The sequence below is a fragment of the Giraffa tippelskirchi genome, chromosome 12, assembly GCF_054371585.1.
Source record: "Giraffa tippelskirchi isolate mGirTip1 chromosome 12, T2T-mGirTip1v1.2.pri, whole genome shotgun sequence".
Lineage (NCBI taxonomy): Eukaryota > Metazoa > Chordata > Mammalia > Artiodactyla > Giraffidae > Giraffa > Giraffa tippelskirchi.
The window spans coordinates 36,750,531-36,769,684 of NC_137286.1; the positions used below are offsets into that span (position 1 = coordinate 36,750,531).

The 19,154-nt window shown below is 51.4% G+C and overlaps 1 protein-coding gene across 5 annotated transcripts in view; it reads left to right on the forward strand.

The window, feature by feature from the left end:
- The window catches only part of ACSBG1 (acyl-CoA synthetase bubblegum family member 1), a 62,864-nt gene that overhangs the window by 15,743 nt on the left and 27,967 nt on the right, over positions 1 to 19,154 (forward strand). For 4 of the 5 annotated variants that reach the window (XM_081549603.1, XM_081549602.1, XM_081549604.1 and 1 more), the window contains exon 2: positions 7,793 to 7,893. In XM_081549603.1, the coding sequence (XP_081405729.1) occupies positions 7,793 to 7,893 (101 nt within the window). Of the gene's footprint in view, positions 1 to 6,705; positions 6,805 to 7,792; positions 7,894 to 19,154 lie in introns of all 5 variants that reach the window. The other variant, XM_081549601.1, reaches the window with a different exon arrangement.

Genomic DNA, 19,154 nt, shown 5'->3' on the forward strand with positions numbered 1-19,154 from the left:
AACCTTCACCTCTATCCAACTTTCTTCCTTCAGTTTCCTTGTACCCTTAACCCAGCTTGGTCTGGTGACCCCTCAGTGACCTTGAAAGCATCTTTGCTTATTAACTGTCAGTTCCATCATCTCTAAGACTTCAAGGCAGGGACCAGGCTCTGTCTTTGAGACAAGGGCTTGCCTGCACCCCACAGGCCCCCAGCAATGTCCACAGAGGAGGTACTCAGTAATTATAGTAGGAAGGAGGAGCCTCCTGGAGCTGGCAGTCATGGGGCAGGCATAGATCATTTCCAACTCTGATAATATGGGCTTAAGATTTTTATTTCATAGTAGACAATTCGGTTTTAAAAAGTAACACCCAGCCTCTAAACATTAAGCACTCTGGGATGGACACAGCCAGCACGGCTCCAGGAAGAAGCATGAGAGCTGGGGTCCTTCCCAAAGGGCTTCCTGGAGGAGGAGGGGTCTGAAGAACAGTAGGAAACTTCTGCCAGGGAAGGCAAGCTTGCAGTTTTTGAGAGGGGATAGAAAGGGAAGATGACACATTTCCCAAGTCCTCTTGCCTAGAATAAGCCCATTTGCCCAGCCTCCTCATCAGTTTGGAAACTCTACATTTAGAGGAGTTGTCGAGCTGCCTGGGAGGGGCTGAGGGATCTGGGCATGCATTCCTGCTATCCCCCCAAAGTGAGGACATTTCTCCCGCCACCCCCTGCAATATCGACCCCCAGTGCCAACTCCAACATCAATGCTCTATCCTCACCAGGAAAGTGGGAGGAAGAGGAAAAAAGTGAGGCAATCCATACCCTCTTTAGGACAGAGGAAGGATCTGCATTTCTTTCTGGGGTTCACTTTGGTTGGAGTGTATGGATTTCCAGAGCACCATGGGTGCCCTGAAATTGCAAGAGCATCTGGACACATTGATGGGGGCAAGTGGAGGGCTTCCAGCAGGTTCTCAAAGGGGCTCCCGACCCATGAGAGGGTCAGGGGCAGCACCCCAGACCTGAATTGTCAGGTGCCCTGAAGGACCACTGTTAAGAAATTGGAATTTGAAAGGGGAGAATTCTCTTGAAGTTGGTGTGCTGGTAGTGACACGTCAGCTTAGTGTAGCAATCTGGGAGTCATCTGCCATCTGAATGGGTGGAGGGCCTTGGAATAACCCCTGCCCCATCCTACTGCTGTGCCCTGCATCTGAGCCTTCAGTTTAGGGCTTGCTTAAAATTTCCCCTAACACCCAGTGGCCTCTGTTTTTTCACCTCTTCACCTCTTCCTCTGTCACCTGCTCACCCCAGAGGCAGTTGGCAGGTGACAACACAGGTGGGAAGGGGATTCCAGGTTGGAAGGTGAAATAGCACAGTGATTGGGAGGGGCATTTCCAGAGAGCAGGGCCCAGGTTTTAGAAGATGCAGATATAATGCCACAGACCCAAGAGTCTCTGGAATGAGGTGGAAGTGGTGAGGGCATTAGAGGACAAAGGGCAACGTGCAGAGATAATGTTTCCATGGAAGAGCGGCTCTCTAGAGGCAGTGTGAGATGGAGCTGTCAGCTGAGTTTTATGATGCAAATAATGGTGAAATCCAGCTTACATGGTGTCCTGGTTTCAAAGCCAGTTATGGAAAGCTGGATTTCAAATGACATCTCTGCCTCTTGCTGGACGTGTGACATCGAACATGTCTAAAGCTCTCAAGTAGCTTTGACATATATACACCATCATGAGGTGGGAAGTTGCTGTTTAACAAAGGAGCCCAGCCTGGTGCTCTGTGATGACCTAGAGGGGTAGGATGGGAGGTAGGAGGGAGGTTTAAGAGGAAGGGGATATATGTAACCATTCCCTTCTCCAAGGGATCTTCCTAACTCAGGGATCAAACCCAGGTCTCCCACATTACAGGCAGATTCTTTACCAGCTGAGCCACAAGAAAAGCCCATGTATATATACAATTATGTGTGTGTGTGTGTGTGTATATATATATATATATGTATACATAAAATTATGACTGACTCACGTTGCTGTGCAGCAGAAACCAACACAACATTGGAAAGCAATTATCCTCCAATTTAAAAAAAAAGGAGGGATAAAAGAAGAAGGAGAAAAAAATAAAATAAATCTCTTGGGCCTCTCTCACCTTACCTGGGACATGGTACCATTAATCCACATTGGGCTGTTGGAAGATGCGAAGGGCCAACACACATAAAACACTCGGTACAATACGTGTACGTAGCAAAGAAAAGTTTGAAAAAGCAAAGGAAAAAAAAGTCAAGTTGCCTGCCTAACCCCTGGGGCCCAGCGCCAGCTCCAGGCAGAAAGTCCTGCAGCAGGAACAGTGTCTTCCTGCGTCTCTGCCAAGGATGACAGACAACACACCCACTGGCATCGGCAGGCCCCTCCTTCACCTCCCGTCCCTCTTACGTAAGCCTCACAGGTGGGCAGCAAGGACGTGTGCCAGGTAGGACAGAAGTACCTGTGACCGCACCTCACTGGCAGCCCCAGGGCAGACTGGGGCGGGTCGCCACTCCTGCCCAGCCCCACTGCCTCATCACCTGGAACCAGGGACCCTGCAGCACTGGCTCCCACACCTATGATGCCTTAGCTGAAGGAGCACAGCGAGTGCTGTGCCTACCAGCCCCAAGGAGGAAGGTGAGCACCCTGCGGCAGCCAGACCCTCCCTGGAGGTGCCCAGTCCATCACTGTAAGTCCTTGGTGGGGTCTTCCAGCTGGGAATCAGGGATCGCAAGAGAGATGCCAGCGTAGCCTTATCTTTGAGATGAGACAGACAGGTCAGGCCGACTGTCTGGAGTATGGGGTCCGCTGTGTGGGGCAGCAGGGAAGCCAGTAGGAAGCGGTGCTGCAGACCAGGCCACCACTGTTGAAAGCTCCAGCTGTGCAGAGGGACCAGTCGGTGAGCCCAGGACCATGGGATCAGAAGGAGGCACAGCTCCCCTCCCTGCTCCGGGGGTTTTAGGATTTGGGGAAGTATTTGGACAACGCCCTCCATTGAAAATACCCTGCAGCATGTAGGAGACAGGTTCTCCCTTTGCCCCCAGGACAGAGAGAGGTGAGAACCAGAACAAGAAAGGGGTGGGAAAGAGTGGTGGTGGTGGTGGTAGGGTTTACTAATAGTGGACAGGACTCAGGAGGCCGGGAATCTGATGTTTTTGCTCAGCCTGGTAATTGATTGGCCCTGGGGCCCAAGGCAGCCACCTGCTGCGAGGCTGTGTTGTTCCCAATGTGATCAGAGCATGTAGGCTTAGGTGGTAGTAAATTACAGACAGGTACCGAGGCCGGGAACCAGTGAGTCACGCCCTGGAAGGAGAGCAGTCGCCCCAGACCTGGCCAGGCCACAGGGTGACTCACTCTGTGTCTCTGTTGCAGGGCAGTTTGGTGGTGCTGGGCCTCTCTGGGGCTGATGCGGCTCTCCCAGGGGACGCCTGAACAGGCTCTCTGAGGTTCTCATTCTCTCCGGGGTGAGCTTGCAGGGTGTGGCCACCTCTCGGGGACCATGCCAGAGGCACTCCTGTTCAGGTCTGCCAGCTCCATCCTGAGGACCGTGTAAGGAACAAGGATCCTACCCTCTTCCCACCTCCTGGCCCCCACACTGCCTTCCAGGGAGGAGAGTTCTTGGGCTCGGCAGGGTACCTGGACCCCCAAACTTGGATTGGGACTTTTCACCCTATTAGTAACCCTCCTAATCTCACCAAAGAATTTCCTCCTACTTATTCACCAAAAGATTTGTGAGAGCTTAAGCACTACATGTATCCTGTAATCCTCACAATAGCCATAAGATTTAGGCAGAAAACTTGAGGCTCAGAGAGGCGCATGACTTGCCCAGGATGGTACAGCAAGTAAAGTGACTTGAACCCAGGCAGGCCAGCTCTGGTAAATCTGAGTGCTCTGTGTTTCAATAAAGCATTTATGGAGCACTTCCCATACAGAGCAGAGTGCTGAGTGGGAAGAAACGGCAACAGAACTAGTAGGAGCTGGATCCCCATCCACAAGGGGTTCACATGAAAAATGAAGGCTCCCCTTGACTTAAATGTCACAGACATAGTGACAACTTGAGAAGGATTAGATCCAACTAACATTTACTGAGCTCCAACTGCATGCCAGAGAGCACTTAGGGCCAGAGGACAGAGTTCAATTAGGCATGACCCCTACTCTCAAGAAGCTTCCCAAGCTACGTGTGGCCTTCCAAGCCCAAACCTGCGTGTTTGAGGGCTACAAGGGTGAGCGGGTGTTGGGGGATCATCCAGGAGGACTTCCCGAAGGAGGAGCTGAAGGAAGCTATTGGCAGGCTCTGTCTTTAAATGATTCCCATCAGATCTTCTGGAAAGATAGGAGGAGAAAGGAGAGCCAGTTCAGGGAAAGGAGAGTGCAAGCCCTCCCAGGCTCCTCTGCTTACCCCACACACCTCACAGTGTACCTGCTTATCCGTGCCCTCCAAGTGTTTTCTTGCTCCCCGTGCTACTATTGGGCAGATGCTGCAGGAGTTTTTGCTTCTGTGAAAGTGAGTAAGGCAAGATTCTCACAGTCCGTGTGTGTGAACCGGGGTTGAGAGCAGTTTGCATCCTTGTGCTAAGTCACTTCAGTCATGTCCGACTTTGTGACCACATGGACCATAGCCCATCAGGCTCCTCTGTCCATGGAGTTCTCCAGGCAAGAATACTGGAGTGGGTTGCTGTGCCCCTCCTCCAGGGGATCTTTCCGAATCAGGGATCGAACCCACATTTCTTATGTTTCCTGCATTGGCAGGCGAGTTCTTTACCACCACTGCCACCTTTGTGTCCTCATCAGGGATCCTTTTAGGATTTTCCTCTTTCTCCTAGGAATGGAAAAGCAGAGGCAAGTCAGCTTCCTTGGGCTGTTCTCTCATCAGTGTCATTCTGCTACTTAGGAACTTCCTCCTGTGATAGTGAGCCAAATTCTGGAGCGCCATGTTCCAGGTGTAGTCGAGGATTCCAGAATGACGGGAATACTGTGTTACTCACCTTTGACAGGCTCCTTGGGTTGACTATATAATATTTGCACTTGCCCTGTCACAGTGATTTACCAGCCACCTGTGATTTCTGGAAGAGCAGCAAGAATCAGAAGGGGCCCAAATTGCTCTTGAAGAGTCAGAACAGAAGGGATTTCTGCCCAGATCTCTTTTCTTTGAGGAAAACATTATAAATTCCACTTTGGAAGCCATCTCCTCTGACAACAATTCTAACAAGCCTGCCTATTTTATTTACTAGTCTGCTACCGAAAAGCAAACCCGTAGAGGAGGGAGGTGAGTCACTGAAGGCCAGCACAGTGACAGTGGCAAGAAGTGAGCACTGGTGATGCAGGTGAGGGTTAAAGACTAAAGATGACCATGGCCAGCAGCGACATGTGAGGCAACAGCCACCTCAGGAAAGGGCAGATGGCCCTCCACGCTCTGCAGTGTGACACACTTCTGGGTTACAAGCCAAACCGGTAGAGTCTGTTACTAGTATGACCCTGGGTGAGCAGGAAAAAGTCACAGGAAGGTCCAGCACATTCTGTTTCAGTCGATGGACAAGGCTGCTCTCCCATTAACGGGACTAAATCTTGAAGGTTTGAGCGAAGGGACAGAGTACTCTTTACTCATTTGGATAATTAGATTTTGACCTTGTCTTAAGCATCCAATATTCTTCAGGCTCATAGAGGGCTGAGTAAGACCCTCCATGGGCCATCCTCAAGGGGTTCTTGTCCCACCAGGTACAGGCAGGGGGACAGGATCCACCCTCTCCTTGAGGGAAGGAAAGGACAGGACACGGGAGAGGAGAGGACAGCAAAGGTGACTGAGCCACAAGAGGCTTGCTGCTGCAACGGGGCGGGGCTGGGGGGCAGACGCTTCGGGAAAGGCCCCCACAGAAAGTTGCTTCCTACTGTCTCTCCACCCCATAGACTGAAGAAGGTTCTAATCTGATGGTTAAGCTTGGCCCTTGGCTTCCTGAGGTGTCCTTTCATTTAGTGTTTGTTTAGCTATTTTAAAACCAGAACCTGTTTACACAAATTTGATTGGGTGGCAGAAACGCTGCCTGTACCTTTTGATGGTGGGGATTTAAAAACAAGCTTGTTTGTGAGGCAACAGTTAAGATGGTGGGAGATTATAGCCAAGGATGGCCTTGGCTAATTTGGGGGTGGCTACCCAGTGGGTGATTTCAAAAGTTGATCACTTTAAGCAGGCAGCCCTATGTTTTGAGGACAGGGACCAAGATAGAGCATGGATGTTATACCAAGTTCACAGGACACCATCCCCCTGCCCCAGACTCTCGGTGTAGGACCCTCAGCCTAGTTGGGTATGTGTCCCCCAGCTTGCCCTGTAATTGCCTGAGCCTAGAGCTCAGGGGTCATTTGGTGACATCACAGTCTTCTTCGTCCCAAAGTGGAGGCAGCTTTTACTCAATGACCCAAGGGAGTAGTGGCAGTGACCAATGATCCAAAGTCAGCAGGACATGTCCTACGGTTTTCAGAACCCTCTGTTTCCCTCTGCTGGCACAACAGGCCTCATCCCAGAAGCACGCTTTTCAGTCCTTCCGGCAGCCTCCTGGAGCAGGTTACCATAGCAACAGAAGGGCTGCTCCAGCCCCGTGGCCCAGCCTTGCTCACAAAGTTCCCAAGAAGGGGACCAGCCTGGCACCCCATTCCTTACCTCCCTTCTCCTCACCTAGGCCCCTTTCAAAACCTCATGATGTCTTTTGCTTTAAAACCTATCTCAGGTTCTTAAACAGACTACCACCAGGTGGGCCTGAGTGTGTTCGCAAACTCAGTTTGAACCTGCAGTACCAGCAAGAAGTAAGACCGAATGTGAAAAGCAGGTAACTGAGCCAGGTGCCTGGGAAATGGGCAGGGATGGGACCAGCTCCACCTGACAGACAGGTGAGACTTTTTGAAGCCAGGGTCCTGCCTCAGGGCTGCCAAGGCCAGCTGCACAGGTTACACACTGCACAACTCCAGGCTCTGTTTATATAGCCTATCACTGTGACACGTGTCCCCAGAGTTGAGTAACACCATAGCCTTGCTTGACCTTGAGGTGTATACCGAACCCCATCTGCTCATCCACCCAGAAGGTTGAGGTCTGGCCAGTTGAACCCCGAGAAGGAATCATGCAGAGGAGCAATGAGGCTGAGTATATAGCAGAAGCCCAATAACCCCGTGGGCTGTGTTGACCAGAAGAGGATTCATTGTCCAGGGCCACCAAGCCTTGAAGACAAGGGGATCTAGACCAGGAGTGAAGACAGATGGCAAGAGCCCCAGGTTTCCCTGGTCCCATGCCTGTTCTCTCCATCAGGGAATGGACACAGGGCACCCTCGCAGACACCACTGAGGAGAGGGCCTCATTTGGGGGCCAGCTTAGGACCCATGAGAGCTGTAGGAGTGCCTTCAGCTCCACTATGAGTTTCTAAGAATGGCTGTTCTCAGTGCCTGAGGGCTGATGGGTGTGGGAGTGAGGGACTTGAAGGCACCTCCCAACCCTCAAACCTTGCATGCCGGACTCCAAGCCTTTCCTTGTCCAGATGGGGACACTGAGCCCAGAGAGAGTCATGTACTTTCCCAGAGTCACACAGCAAATTAGAGTAGAGCAGGGCTTGATTTTTCTTTCTTCTGAGCCTTAGAAACCGAAGGGAGAGCGTGGCATGGGGGTGAGGTTCACTCCTTCAGATAGTGAGGTCTTGTTCCCTGAGCCCCCTAGGATGCAGCGATGCCAGTGTCACCCCCGGGGGTGCTTGACGCATTCTGGGCCAGCATTGGGAGCCCAGGCCAGCCTGTCATCTTCTAACAATTGTTTTCCCCTTACCCCTCCAGCTCCCTGACTGATGGGCAGACGCTCTCCAAAGAGCCCCTAAGCCATGCTCTCAAACTCTCAATCCCAGAGAAGGTGAAAGATGCCCAGTTGAATCCTCCAGGTGAGCTGGCTGGGAGGCTGCCGGGCAGGACTGGGTGGGCAGAACAGGGTTGGAGCTGTACTGGGGGTGCTGGAGGGGGTTAACAGGACACTACGAAGCAAGCCAGGTGACCCACAGGACAAAACTTGGGGGGACAGGCCAGGTGGAAATACTGATCTCCATGTCCCCAGGGACCCCACTACATCCCTTCTCCTTTCACTGCCATCAGGGCCAAGCTTGGTGGAAGGCGGTGGGAGGAAGGTTTTTTTTCTTTAGGAAGCTTGGGAAGAAGAGACGTCAGCGAAGGAAAGATACCTGGGGCCTCATTCAGTGCACATGTTGGGTACCTTGGATCTCGGCTTGGGGTTGGTGAAGGAGGAGAGGAGGCCCAGATAAACAAGGCCTTGGAGTTTCCAAGTAGGTTGAGGCAGTTTCTTGCTGGGCCAAGGGGCAAGCTGGCCGGCAGGCACTGGCAGAGTTGTTTTGGAAGGCTTGGGAGGCAACATGCGCTTCTAATGACATTCACTTCCAGATAATTGCACCTGGAGGGAGGCAAAGATGTCATTTACCCTAGTGAGTCATCAAAATGATAGTAACAACACGGCTGTTGTTCACTTTTATTGGCTGTACAACAATATTGTAGCAACAATGGAAGTTTAAAAAAATGGAAATGACTGGTGCCCAGAGGAGCAGGTCACAGCCTCCCCATTTCTGAGATGTCCTTGGGACGGTCCGCTGTTGCCATCGTGTCTCTGGTGTGTGTCATCTGCCCGGGGAGATGAGATCCCTCAGAGGTGCTGGTTTTCTCAGAGCTTTCCCAGCTTCCCTCAGAGAAGCAAGGGTTAGGGGTAGGTCCCTGAGGCCCCCCGGCTCCCTCGGGGGTTTGGGTGGGAGCTGGTCAGGGAGATAGCAAGTTGACTTTTGGATGGTAGAGTTTGGACAGGTTGAGTATTTTGTAGGATGTTCTCCAACGTGGGTACGCCTGGTGTCTTCAGACAGGGATTGTGGGTTTAGGGATAGCAGGTGGTAGCGTTTGAAGCGGGACTGGCTGGAGAGGCCAGTTCTTAGGGTCCCCCAATGGGGCAGTAAAGAGGCCAGAGTCGGGGACAGGAGGAAGGGGAGGAGGCTTATTCCAAGGTCTCTTGCCTCGGCTTTCCTTCTGACCTGGGTTTCCTGGGGAGAGGAAGGCCTGGTGTGAGGGCAGGGACAGAGTCAGGACCTTTCTACTCTGTCACAAACACTGTCATGGACTGGAGGCAGAAACTGGGCCCAGATCACCATGCCCCTTGTTGGTGAGGAAGCTGAGACTAAAGAGGTGGTGACACCAGCCCAGGGCTCTGGATACCACACTCCCCAGCTGCCTGGCGTCCTGGAGACCAAATGCCACTCCCCTCACCCTGGTGGGGTTCGCAGCTGCCCCTCTCCCAGTCTGGGTGTCTCTGGGTGGCCTTGGCAGGGATCTGGCCTGTAATGTGTCCTTTCCTGGACTCTACCTCTCTGCTCTTCCTCAGAGATGAAGAAAGACTAGGACTAAGGAAAGGATTGACTGATTTCTTTTTCTTTTATTTTTATTTGACTGCTCCAGGTCTTAGTGGTGGCATGTGGGATCTAACTCTCCAACCAGGGATTGAACCCAGGCCCCCTGCATTGGGAGTGTGGAGTCTTAGTCACTGGACCATCAGGGAGGCCCCAGGTTGATCGATTTTTGAGGGGAAGCATTTGAAAGGCACCAAGAGAGCCCAGGAGAGGGGCCAGCTGGGCCCAGACAACTCCAGCATCTCGTCCTGGGAACCAGGGCAGCTAGCTGACTTGCTATGTTGCTGTGTCTCACCTCTGGCAGGTCCCATTGACTTGCTCAGGCTTGCTTTCCTGACTAGATAATTCTGTCTCTGCAGTGCTCACGGAGCAGCCATCAACACTCAGGGAATGTGCACAGCAAAGCCCTGGAGCTCAGAAGTCTTGGCTGTGGGTGATGGCTTTTGTGTTTTGCAACTTGAAAGGCAGGAAGGGAGCTAAAGTGGTGCAAGCTCAGTGTCCCCAGAGCATTCGGTGTCTGGAGTGTTCCCAAGGAAGAAGGAGTAATCTCCAACTCCGTTGGCCTTAATTGCTTAACCTGAATTAGTACCTGAATTAGTACTGCAGCCCTGCAGCAGTAGGGCAGAGAGACTAAGCAGATTTCAAACAGGTGGGTAGGGAATCCCAGAGAGGGTCTCGTCAGCGAGGGATGGCAGCCAGGGGCTAGGCTAGAGTGAGGTGGGGGCAAGTTACCAGCTTTAATGGAGGGATAGGGAAGGAGTAGGTAACTGTAGGGGAAGCACCAAGGTCATTCAGATTTACCAGGACTTCCAAAAGCTGTGGGGACAGCCAGGCTGGGGGTGCATCTGGACTCCCCATCCTTTGTGCAGGGCTAGGCTGCTGGGGATACTGAGATGGACAGCTTTCTTTCCTGCCGTCCAAGAACTCCTAGTCTGAGGGCAGACAGGCTCTGGGTGAAGGACACACCGAGGCTGAAGAAGGAAGGCGTGCTATCTGGGAATTGGGTGATCAGGGTGGACTTCCTGGATGAGGACAATTTCTAGCTGGTCTCAGACTTTTAAACTCCCCTTGGGCCTAGGCCTGAGCTGAGTGGTCTGCTGTTGGGAATTTAGCATCTAGGGCTGGGGATTAGGAGACAGGGACAATCTGGGAGGAACTGAGGTGGCTTCTCAGCACCGTTGCCCAAGGGACCCCAGGCACAGGGTCCGAGAACAGTGCCAAGCCGGCCTCATAGACTCCCACAAGCCTGGCCCTGGGTCACGCTCTGCCCAACTCCATCTTGTGCAGCCTCCAGGGTTTTGAAGGGTGGAGGGGGAGGCTCTGGAATGCAGCTGCACTAAGATCCAGATTCACCGTGGCTTGAGTGCCCACTGGGTGCCAGCCTGGCCCTGGGTCTCATTTTCACAATTCCCCAGAGGCTCCAAGAGCCCGGCTTCTGTGTGGAAGAGGATATTGGAGAAGCCACACATGGGTAGGGGCCTCAAAACTGCCATTTCCATAAAACTGAGAGAAAGCAACTATCCGCACCAAAGACCAGAGAAGGCAATGGCACCCCACTCCAGTACCCTTGCCTGGAAAATCCCATGGACAGAGGAGCCTGACTGCAGGCTTTCCTGTAATGTGTCCTTTCCCAGAGCCCTGGGCTGGTGTCACCACCTCTTTAGTCTCAGCCTGCAGGCAGGCTGCAGTCCATGGGGTCACAAAGAGTCGGACACGACTGAGCCACTTCACTTTCACTTTTCACTTTCATGCATTGGAGAAGGAAATGGCAACCCACTCCAGTGTTCTTGCCTGGAGAATCCCAGGGACGGCGGAGCCTGGTGGGCTGCCGTCTATGGGGTTGCACAGAGTCGGACATGACTGAAGTAACTTAGCTGCAGCAGCAGCACCAAAGACTGTTAGGGAGAGGGTTTCAGGGGATTATGAGATGGGTTAAATCCCCACACATCTGCCCCCTTAATAAGAGCAGCTTCTGCTAGGCTCTGTGCCGGGCTTCCTGGGTGGTGCTGGGGGTAAAGAACTCACCTATCAGTGCAGGAGACATAGAGATGCAGGTTCAAGCCCTGGGTTGGGAAGTTCCCCTGGAGACTGGAATGGCAACCCACTCCAGTATTCTTGCCTGGAGAATCCCATGGACAGAGAAGCCTGACAGGCTACAGTACACAGGGTCACAAAGAGTGGGACCCAACTGAAGCCACTTAGCACAAGTTCTGTGCTAAGGGACTGACTTGCATTCTTTCATCTTCTCTTCATGGCAGCAGTAGAGTAGGCACTTCTATCAATCTCATTTGGTAGAGGAAACTGAGCTCAGAGAGGTTCAGTGAATTTTCTCAGAGTCACACAGCTAGTAAGATGTGAAAGTCGGAACTGGCACACCACTCTTTGGGACTGTTTAGGTGGGGTCCCCTCCCCTCCTGCACACCCTGGCCAGCCCCTGTCTCCTAACTGCGGAGCTGCAGCCTCTCTGGGGGCCTCTTGGAACCTTGCCTGCAGGATTCAGTGTTCACCTGAGTCTCCTCGAGTTCCCAAGGAGCTGGTGGGTCCTTGAGCTGTGCTCCCCAGGCTGGGCTCTGAGCAGCCCAGATGGCTGTTCTCCCGGGAACAGCCCCACTGTGTCAGGCTGCAGAGCTGCGGGGATCTGACCTCCATACAAAGGCAGCCTTGTGCTGAACCTAGACATACATTTTTTTCTAGCCCTTTCTAAGGAACCTCAGCTGGAGCAATGCAATGTCAAGACCACAGGGAGGGGAGGGTGTCCAGGGGGAGCAGCTGCTGGGGATGGGGCTGGTAGAAGTGCTGGTCAGGCCTATTCCCCACACCCACTCTCCCTAGGCGACTCTCACATCCACAGGGGAGCTTTGAGCTGGAGGTCAGGAGGCTGGGAATTCAGCCCGGCTTGGTCTCCAGGCCTCCCTGTGTCCCACGCTCCTACCCTCCCACATGTTTCAAGGGCAGACATGGTGTTTCTGCTGGAAAGAGCTCAGGGAGCTCAGAGTCTGTGGTTGGGGGCAGGGAGGGGTCCTGGAGACAGTGTGAGGTAGAAGATCTGCTATCATTTCAGCCTGATGCGAGTGTAGGGAAAGGTGAGAAGGACTTAGCAGAGGTCAGAGGAAATGGGAACATGTGGTAATCTTAACCTTGCCAGTCTAAAAAAGCAGATCCTCTGGGGATACTTGTGGAAAACTTATGTTAATGAAAATGTCCAGTTCTGCCAATTACAGGTGTGCCTGGGGCTGGATACACTGCTGTGGCCCAGGTAGGCCTTGACTTTAATCTCTTGTCAGGTCCCGAAGCCACCTTTGCCTTATATATCCCCGGAGTGTCTGGCAGGGCTAAATGGGTTCTAACGACTCTTAGCAGAGGGTCCCTGTGTGAAGGGGCATCCTCTTGGTACTTGTCACTAGACGGGCCTTTGCAGCAGAGGCTGTGGGATCTGGTACCCTGAAGAGAGGTCTGTCCTGGCTGGAGAACAACATAGGTTGATCCAGGATCAGAGTCTCCCTCCTTCTGTTTAATCCGCTTCATTCTAAGGCCTTTCCCACAGGTTGCAGAAACACTCTCTGTTTCTCCTCTCCACTCTTGCTCTCCTGTTTCGACCTTTCCCAGTGAATTGAGAGTGACTTTCTCTGCTGTTTAGAAGCCTTTGTTCCAGAGCCCCAGAGAACACAGCTCCCTGCCTGCCCTGCTACCCGCAGCATAAAGGGCGATTAATAAGACACAGGGTGGATCAGGCCAAGAGGAGTTGGAGCAACATGAGAGGGAGGGAGGGAGGGGGAGAGAGGGGGAGGGAGGAAGGCAGTACCAAGTACAATCTGGGCCTTGGGAAAGCCCACCCCAAGCACTCAGCGGGCACTCTCTGGATGTGTGCTTGAGGCTGTTGGTCTAACTGTTGGTTGCCTTCTAGAATTAGGCCTGGTTGGGATCTTGGGTGCCTAACTGGGTGACAGGGACCTTGATTGGGTCCTGGCCATGTTTTGGCTATGATGACTGCAGAGAGCTTGGCTGGGCACAGGGCAGACCTACACCCCCGTTGAGTTTCAAGGCAAGGAGGTAGGGACAACTATAAGGGCCTGGCAGCCCATTCTGATTTCTTACATCTCTGCTATTCTCCAAGGACTCACTCCAGGGAGGCAGGCTGAGAGGTACCACAGCAGCCCTGAGCCCCTTCATGACCCCTCCCTCCTGCTCACTTCTGAGCAGGTCACTTTGTGGCAGAGGGTCAGGGGACCCAGGCACCACTCTTCTCTTCCCCAAGGGAATAGACCACGGACCCCCAAAGCCTAAACCTCATTCACTTACCAGCCCCCTAGCTCCTGAACTGATGCCTTGCCCCAATTCTGCCCCTAATGTGCTGTGAATTGGCCATTCTTGCCCACTCTGAGACTCCATTTCTTCTCCTTCTGTGTACTGTGTGTAGGAATGCCCTGCCTCCACTTCTCAAGGATTCCCTCCCCTTCCCCCCAACACTGAGGTCTCAGTCGGTATCCCTGATGGGCAGCGTATGTGTAGTTTTATTCATTCTTTTGGCAAACATTTATTGCAAGTCCAACACTTGCATCAGAAGTTCAGAGTCTAGTCAGAAAGGCCAGAGAGCTATTTCTTGAGCAACCAAAATGTGCTAAACTTTTTAACAATATTACTTTGATGCAAATCTTTTCAGTTTTATTTATGTATTTTTATATGCACTTTTATTTGCTCCTTTTTTTACTTGAAATTATATTGTGAATATCTCCTTGCATCATTAAATATTCTTTAAATACTTTGTTTTGATGACTGCCTATGAATCCATGATATGGCTATACTCTATCGAATTTAGCCAGTCTCCTATTATATCAATTGACACTTTCACATGACACAGTGCTCTTGCCACAGTACAAAGGCCAACTCTTGTCTGTTTGCTTATTATAAATCTTTGCTACTTCATGTTCTTTGATTTCAGGAGAAACCCAGGTACATAGGAAGGTAGGTGAGTTCAGATGGCTTTGTGGATGGAGGTTACCGTGAGGACAGGCAGGGAAGAAAGGAAGCTTAGAAAGTGGCTATGTGGGGGGTTAGGGGGGGCAGTGGGAAGAAATAGACTCCATGGTTCCCTACTCCGGTGGCAACCACCATTGCTCAAACCCAGCCTCTCTGTGCCTGGCTGATACCACCTGCTTCTCTCTACTCCCTATACCATGCTAAGACTCCTATCACCCCATGATCTCTGCAGCTCTGTCATGATCTCTGCAGGAGGGACCCACTAGGAGCATTCCTACAGGGCCCTGCACAGTGACCTCATGGCCCCTGTGCAGGTGTGGGGTTCTGGTCTCAACGCTGTGGCCAGGGGAGCGGGGCCAATGTCCAAGAGTGAGTGCTTCATAGGCAAGGGACCCTTCTGACTGCTCTGCCCACCTCGCTGATAGCTAAGACTGGATCTTCCAACATGCTGTCCAGAGATTTCTCCTCTGACAGAGATGAGATTGGGAGAGGAAATGGTGTGAGCAAAGGCCCAGAGATGGGGATGCGTGGACATGAGAAGACAGAACATGAGAAGGGAGGACAGATGAGACACCTCAGACAGGAGGACTCATCTACCTTCCTTCCCATCAGTTCCTAAGCCCAAGGCCACAGAGCTATGGTGGACTCAGGAGGACACTGAGCAAGGCTGGGTCTTGCCAGTCCTACCTAGAGGCTCTCAGGACAGAGGTTCAGCCTGGCATGGGCCGCTGGAGCAGGCACCTGCTCTGGGGGCCCACCTCTCTCTATACCTGGGCAGCAATGTGTCCTGCACCACCCTCAGGCCATCTGGGGAGAAGGGAGGCGGGGAGGGAGGGGAAGGCCTGGGTGCCCTGGACACACAGTCATTCAATCCAGCCCTCTGGGATTGGGATGGGATAGAGGCTGACTCGTGCTTCCCCGAAGGCCTCCTGACCTCTGCTCAGAGCCAGCCTTCTATGCTCAGGACCCAGGGAGGAGTCAGACCTGCCTTGGAGAGCCGCTAGCCTGGTGGGAGAGGCAGATCCGACCAGGACTTGGCCCACAGTGAGGCTTGGGCACTGAAGTCCTCAGCGAGGGGGTTACACTTGGGGCCTGAAGTGCGGGAGAGGGGGATGTGATGGAAGAAGGGTGTTCAAGGTAGAGTCACAGCCTGGGCAAAGGCACGGGGTAGGCAGGAATGCAGGGCACTGGGAGCAGCTCAGGCTGCCATGTCAAGGTGCCAAAGGCTGGCGAGCCCCTCTGGGGAGGACCTTCCTTAGAGACCACTGTGAGGGCATCACCCTGTGGTCAAGGGGAGATGTGGGAGGCTTTGAGCAGGTCAGATGTGGGTTAAGAAAGGTGGCTATGGGAACCTCTGGAATGTAGGAAGAGGAAGTGGCCGGAGATCATGGCTGCCCAAGGTCACCGAGCCTGAGCTTGAGTGCAGGACTTGGGTAGGAGACAGGACGGTCCTTCCCCAGGGGAGGTGTGGGTGCTGGGGTCAGCCCGGAACCCTACTGAACCCCAGCGTGGATTTGGGAGTCAGACAGTGGGTGGGGATCCCAGCTCTGCCAGCCATGGCGTAGCCTCTCTGAGTGTCATAGAGTCAGCTACGGCACAATACGGAAGGTTGTTCAGTGTGAGGTCACACAACCAGATGGTACGCAGCCCACTTGGCATAGGAAGGTGCTCAGTAAATGGGAGCTGTGATCGTTTTAACTCTTTCATGGGAAGGACAATGATGGGGCCTCTCTCTGGAAGGCCAGGGGCAGGGTAGATCCCTTCCCACCAAAGTCTCCTCTTATGGTGGTCTGGGGGTTCTGACAGCTGAGCCTGTGCAGTGAACGTAGAGAGAAAGGGCCAGGCCAGAGCCAAGCCGCCCGGTCACACTTCCTGAAGGGCGTGGTTCCACCAGGGGCCAGGGCTCTCATCCGTGTCACAAAGCAGCCAGGCTAAGAGGAGACTGAACTCACAGACCAACTGCCTTTCCTTCCCTTGTCCGTTCCTTCTTTTCGTCTTCTAAGAAGGAGGTGAGACAACTTATCCCTGAATCATAGGCACCATGGATAAAAAGAGAGGTGTGTGTGTGTGTTAGTTGCTCAGTCGTGTCTGACTCTTTGTGACCCCATGGACTGTAGCCCGCCAGGCTCCTCTGTCCATCGGATTCTCCAGGCAAGAATACTGGAGTGGGTTGCCATTTTCTCCTCCAAGGATCTTCCCAACCCAGAGATCCAACCAAGGTCTTCTGCACTGCAGGCAGATTCTCCACCATCTGAGCTAAAAAAATACCCAATGCAGCAAAAAGACAGAACCATGTAGTCTGTGGGAGAAAAGAAACCAGATAAAGGAATTCTATCCAAAATAGCCATCAAAATTTAAGTGCTTTTTTCTTCAGATGCAGTAAACCCACTTCTAGAAATCCATCCTTAGGAAAGCCTAGAATAGGGCTGAAAGCTGGAAATCATTTGAGTATCTTTCAGTGGGGAGGCAGTTATGCTATGTACATTATGTTATGAAATGGATATGGCCAAAGTAGTATTATGCAGCCACACACACAATGAGGGAGAGAAAGAGAGATTTTTTTTTTAAGTTAAGATCTTTTGTTTTACTAGATTTTTAAAATTTAATATCAATTTATTTGGTTGCACCGGGTCTTAGTTGCAGCCCTTGGGATATTTCATTGTGATAGACGGACTCTATAGCTGCGGCTTGCCAGATTAGTTGCTCTGCAGTACATGGGATCTTAGTTCCCTGACCAAGGATTGAACCCATATCCCCTGCATTGCAAGGCAGATTCTTAACCACTGGACCACCAAGGAAGTCCTGAGAGATAGATATTAATGTCGCAAAAGCTAAAGATGGATGATTTGGATAATGATGATGTTTGATTGGGTCCATATAACATTTTTTTAAAGTGTGAGCAACATTAAAAAATCAAGTGATTGTACTTAAACACCCAGATTTCAGGTAGCTCTTGGTTTCCATTCCTCCTGGTCACCAAATCCTAGAGCCAAGGAGCAGCTGCCCCCTTTAGATGAGGCTTGTATCCCCCTGCCAGTCTCTGCTACTCCCTGTTGCCTCCCTGACCCTGAGTCTAGGGTCGGGGCAATGGTCACTGCCCTTGTATTATAGCTTCCCTTAGGTAATGGACAGAGAGGCCTGGCGTGCTGCAATTCATGGGGTCGCAGAGAGTCGGACACGACTGAGCGACTGAACTGAACTGAACTAGCGAAATATTGCACTATTCTGTCTTTGTCAAAAACAGAGAAACAAAAGGCAGACCTCAGGAGCCACGTGTCTCAAAGAAAATGAGAGGGAGCCTATTTCTTTGTGAAAAGGAAGACTGTGCCTCTGAGTTTCAATTGCAAATCCTGGGGCAATTCATTTATTTATTGTTTAGTATTATACATTATTTATTATTGATGTTGATACATTACTCACCTGGCCCCTGTTAGCATTTTGGGTTTGCTACCCTTGATTAATACAATAGTAACATGATTCTTTTTTTTCCCCCTTTGGTTAAAAAGACAACAGCCACAAAATTAAAACGAATTCCTTGTACATATATTTATATACACAGTGCGTGAGTGCGTGCTAAGTTGCTTCAGTCATGTCTGACTCTGTGAGACCCCATGGACTGAAGCTGCCAGGCTCCTCTATCGGGATTCTCCAGGCAAGAATACTGGAGTAGGTTGCCATTCTCTTCTCCAGGGGATCTTCCCGACCCCGGGATCAAACCCACATCTCTTAGGTCTCCTGTATTGGGAGGTGGATTCTTTACCACTAGTGCCACCTAGGAAGCCCCTGTATATGCAGCACATACACCAAATGACAACAGTGATTGATCACCTGGACTTAAGGAAGACCTATCCATTTTTATATTATGTACGCCTAAGGTTTCCTGTTTCTTAGAACAAACATATAGTTTTGTGATTTTTTTTAAAAAAGGTTATAACTTAAAACGTGATAAGTGAAAACTCTTGGCTGAGGGAAGCTTTCACAAGAGGTTGTAAGACTTCTCTCTCATTATCTTGGCAAGCCTGGGGGAACAGGTAAATGTAGTGGAACCCGAGCAATTAGAATGCCCACAGGAAAATATGCCTTTTCTGACCTAACCACCAAGAAGAACCTGTACCAGGGAAGGCAAGACAGCTACCAGGTACTGGAAAGCTACTGCCAAACTCTGGACACACTGGCTGGGCTACCTTACAGAATTCTCGTGCCAATTTGTGGGGGTGGGGTGGGGTGTTAGCATTCTTCCTCCTTTTTTTTTTTCTGGCTGTATCTCATGTCATGTGGGATCCCCAACCAGGGATCGAACCAGGGCTCTTGGCAATGAAAGTGCAGAGTCTTCACCAGTAGACCACCAGGGAATTTCATTTCCTCCCATCCTCCCATTTTTAAAAGCAGTTTTATTCAGGTGTACATTATATGCCATCGAATTTGCCCATTGTAAATGCAATGATTTTTCACTTTTTCATTGAAAAAAGTCACCTTTTCAATGATTTTTAGCAAATTTGCAACTGTACCGGCCTCATTGCAATTCAGTTTTAGAACATTTCCATCACCCCAAAAAGACCATTTATGCAAATTTGAGGTCACTCACCATTCCCAAGTCCCAGGCCACCACTCATCTGCTTTCTATCATTTCCAACTTTCCTGGACATTTCATATAAATGGAATCAGACAATATGTGGTCCTTTGCTTTGGCTTCTTTCACCAGATATGTTTTGAGTTTCATTCATGGTATGGCCTGTATCAGCACTTTGTTCCTTTGTAGAGCCAAATAG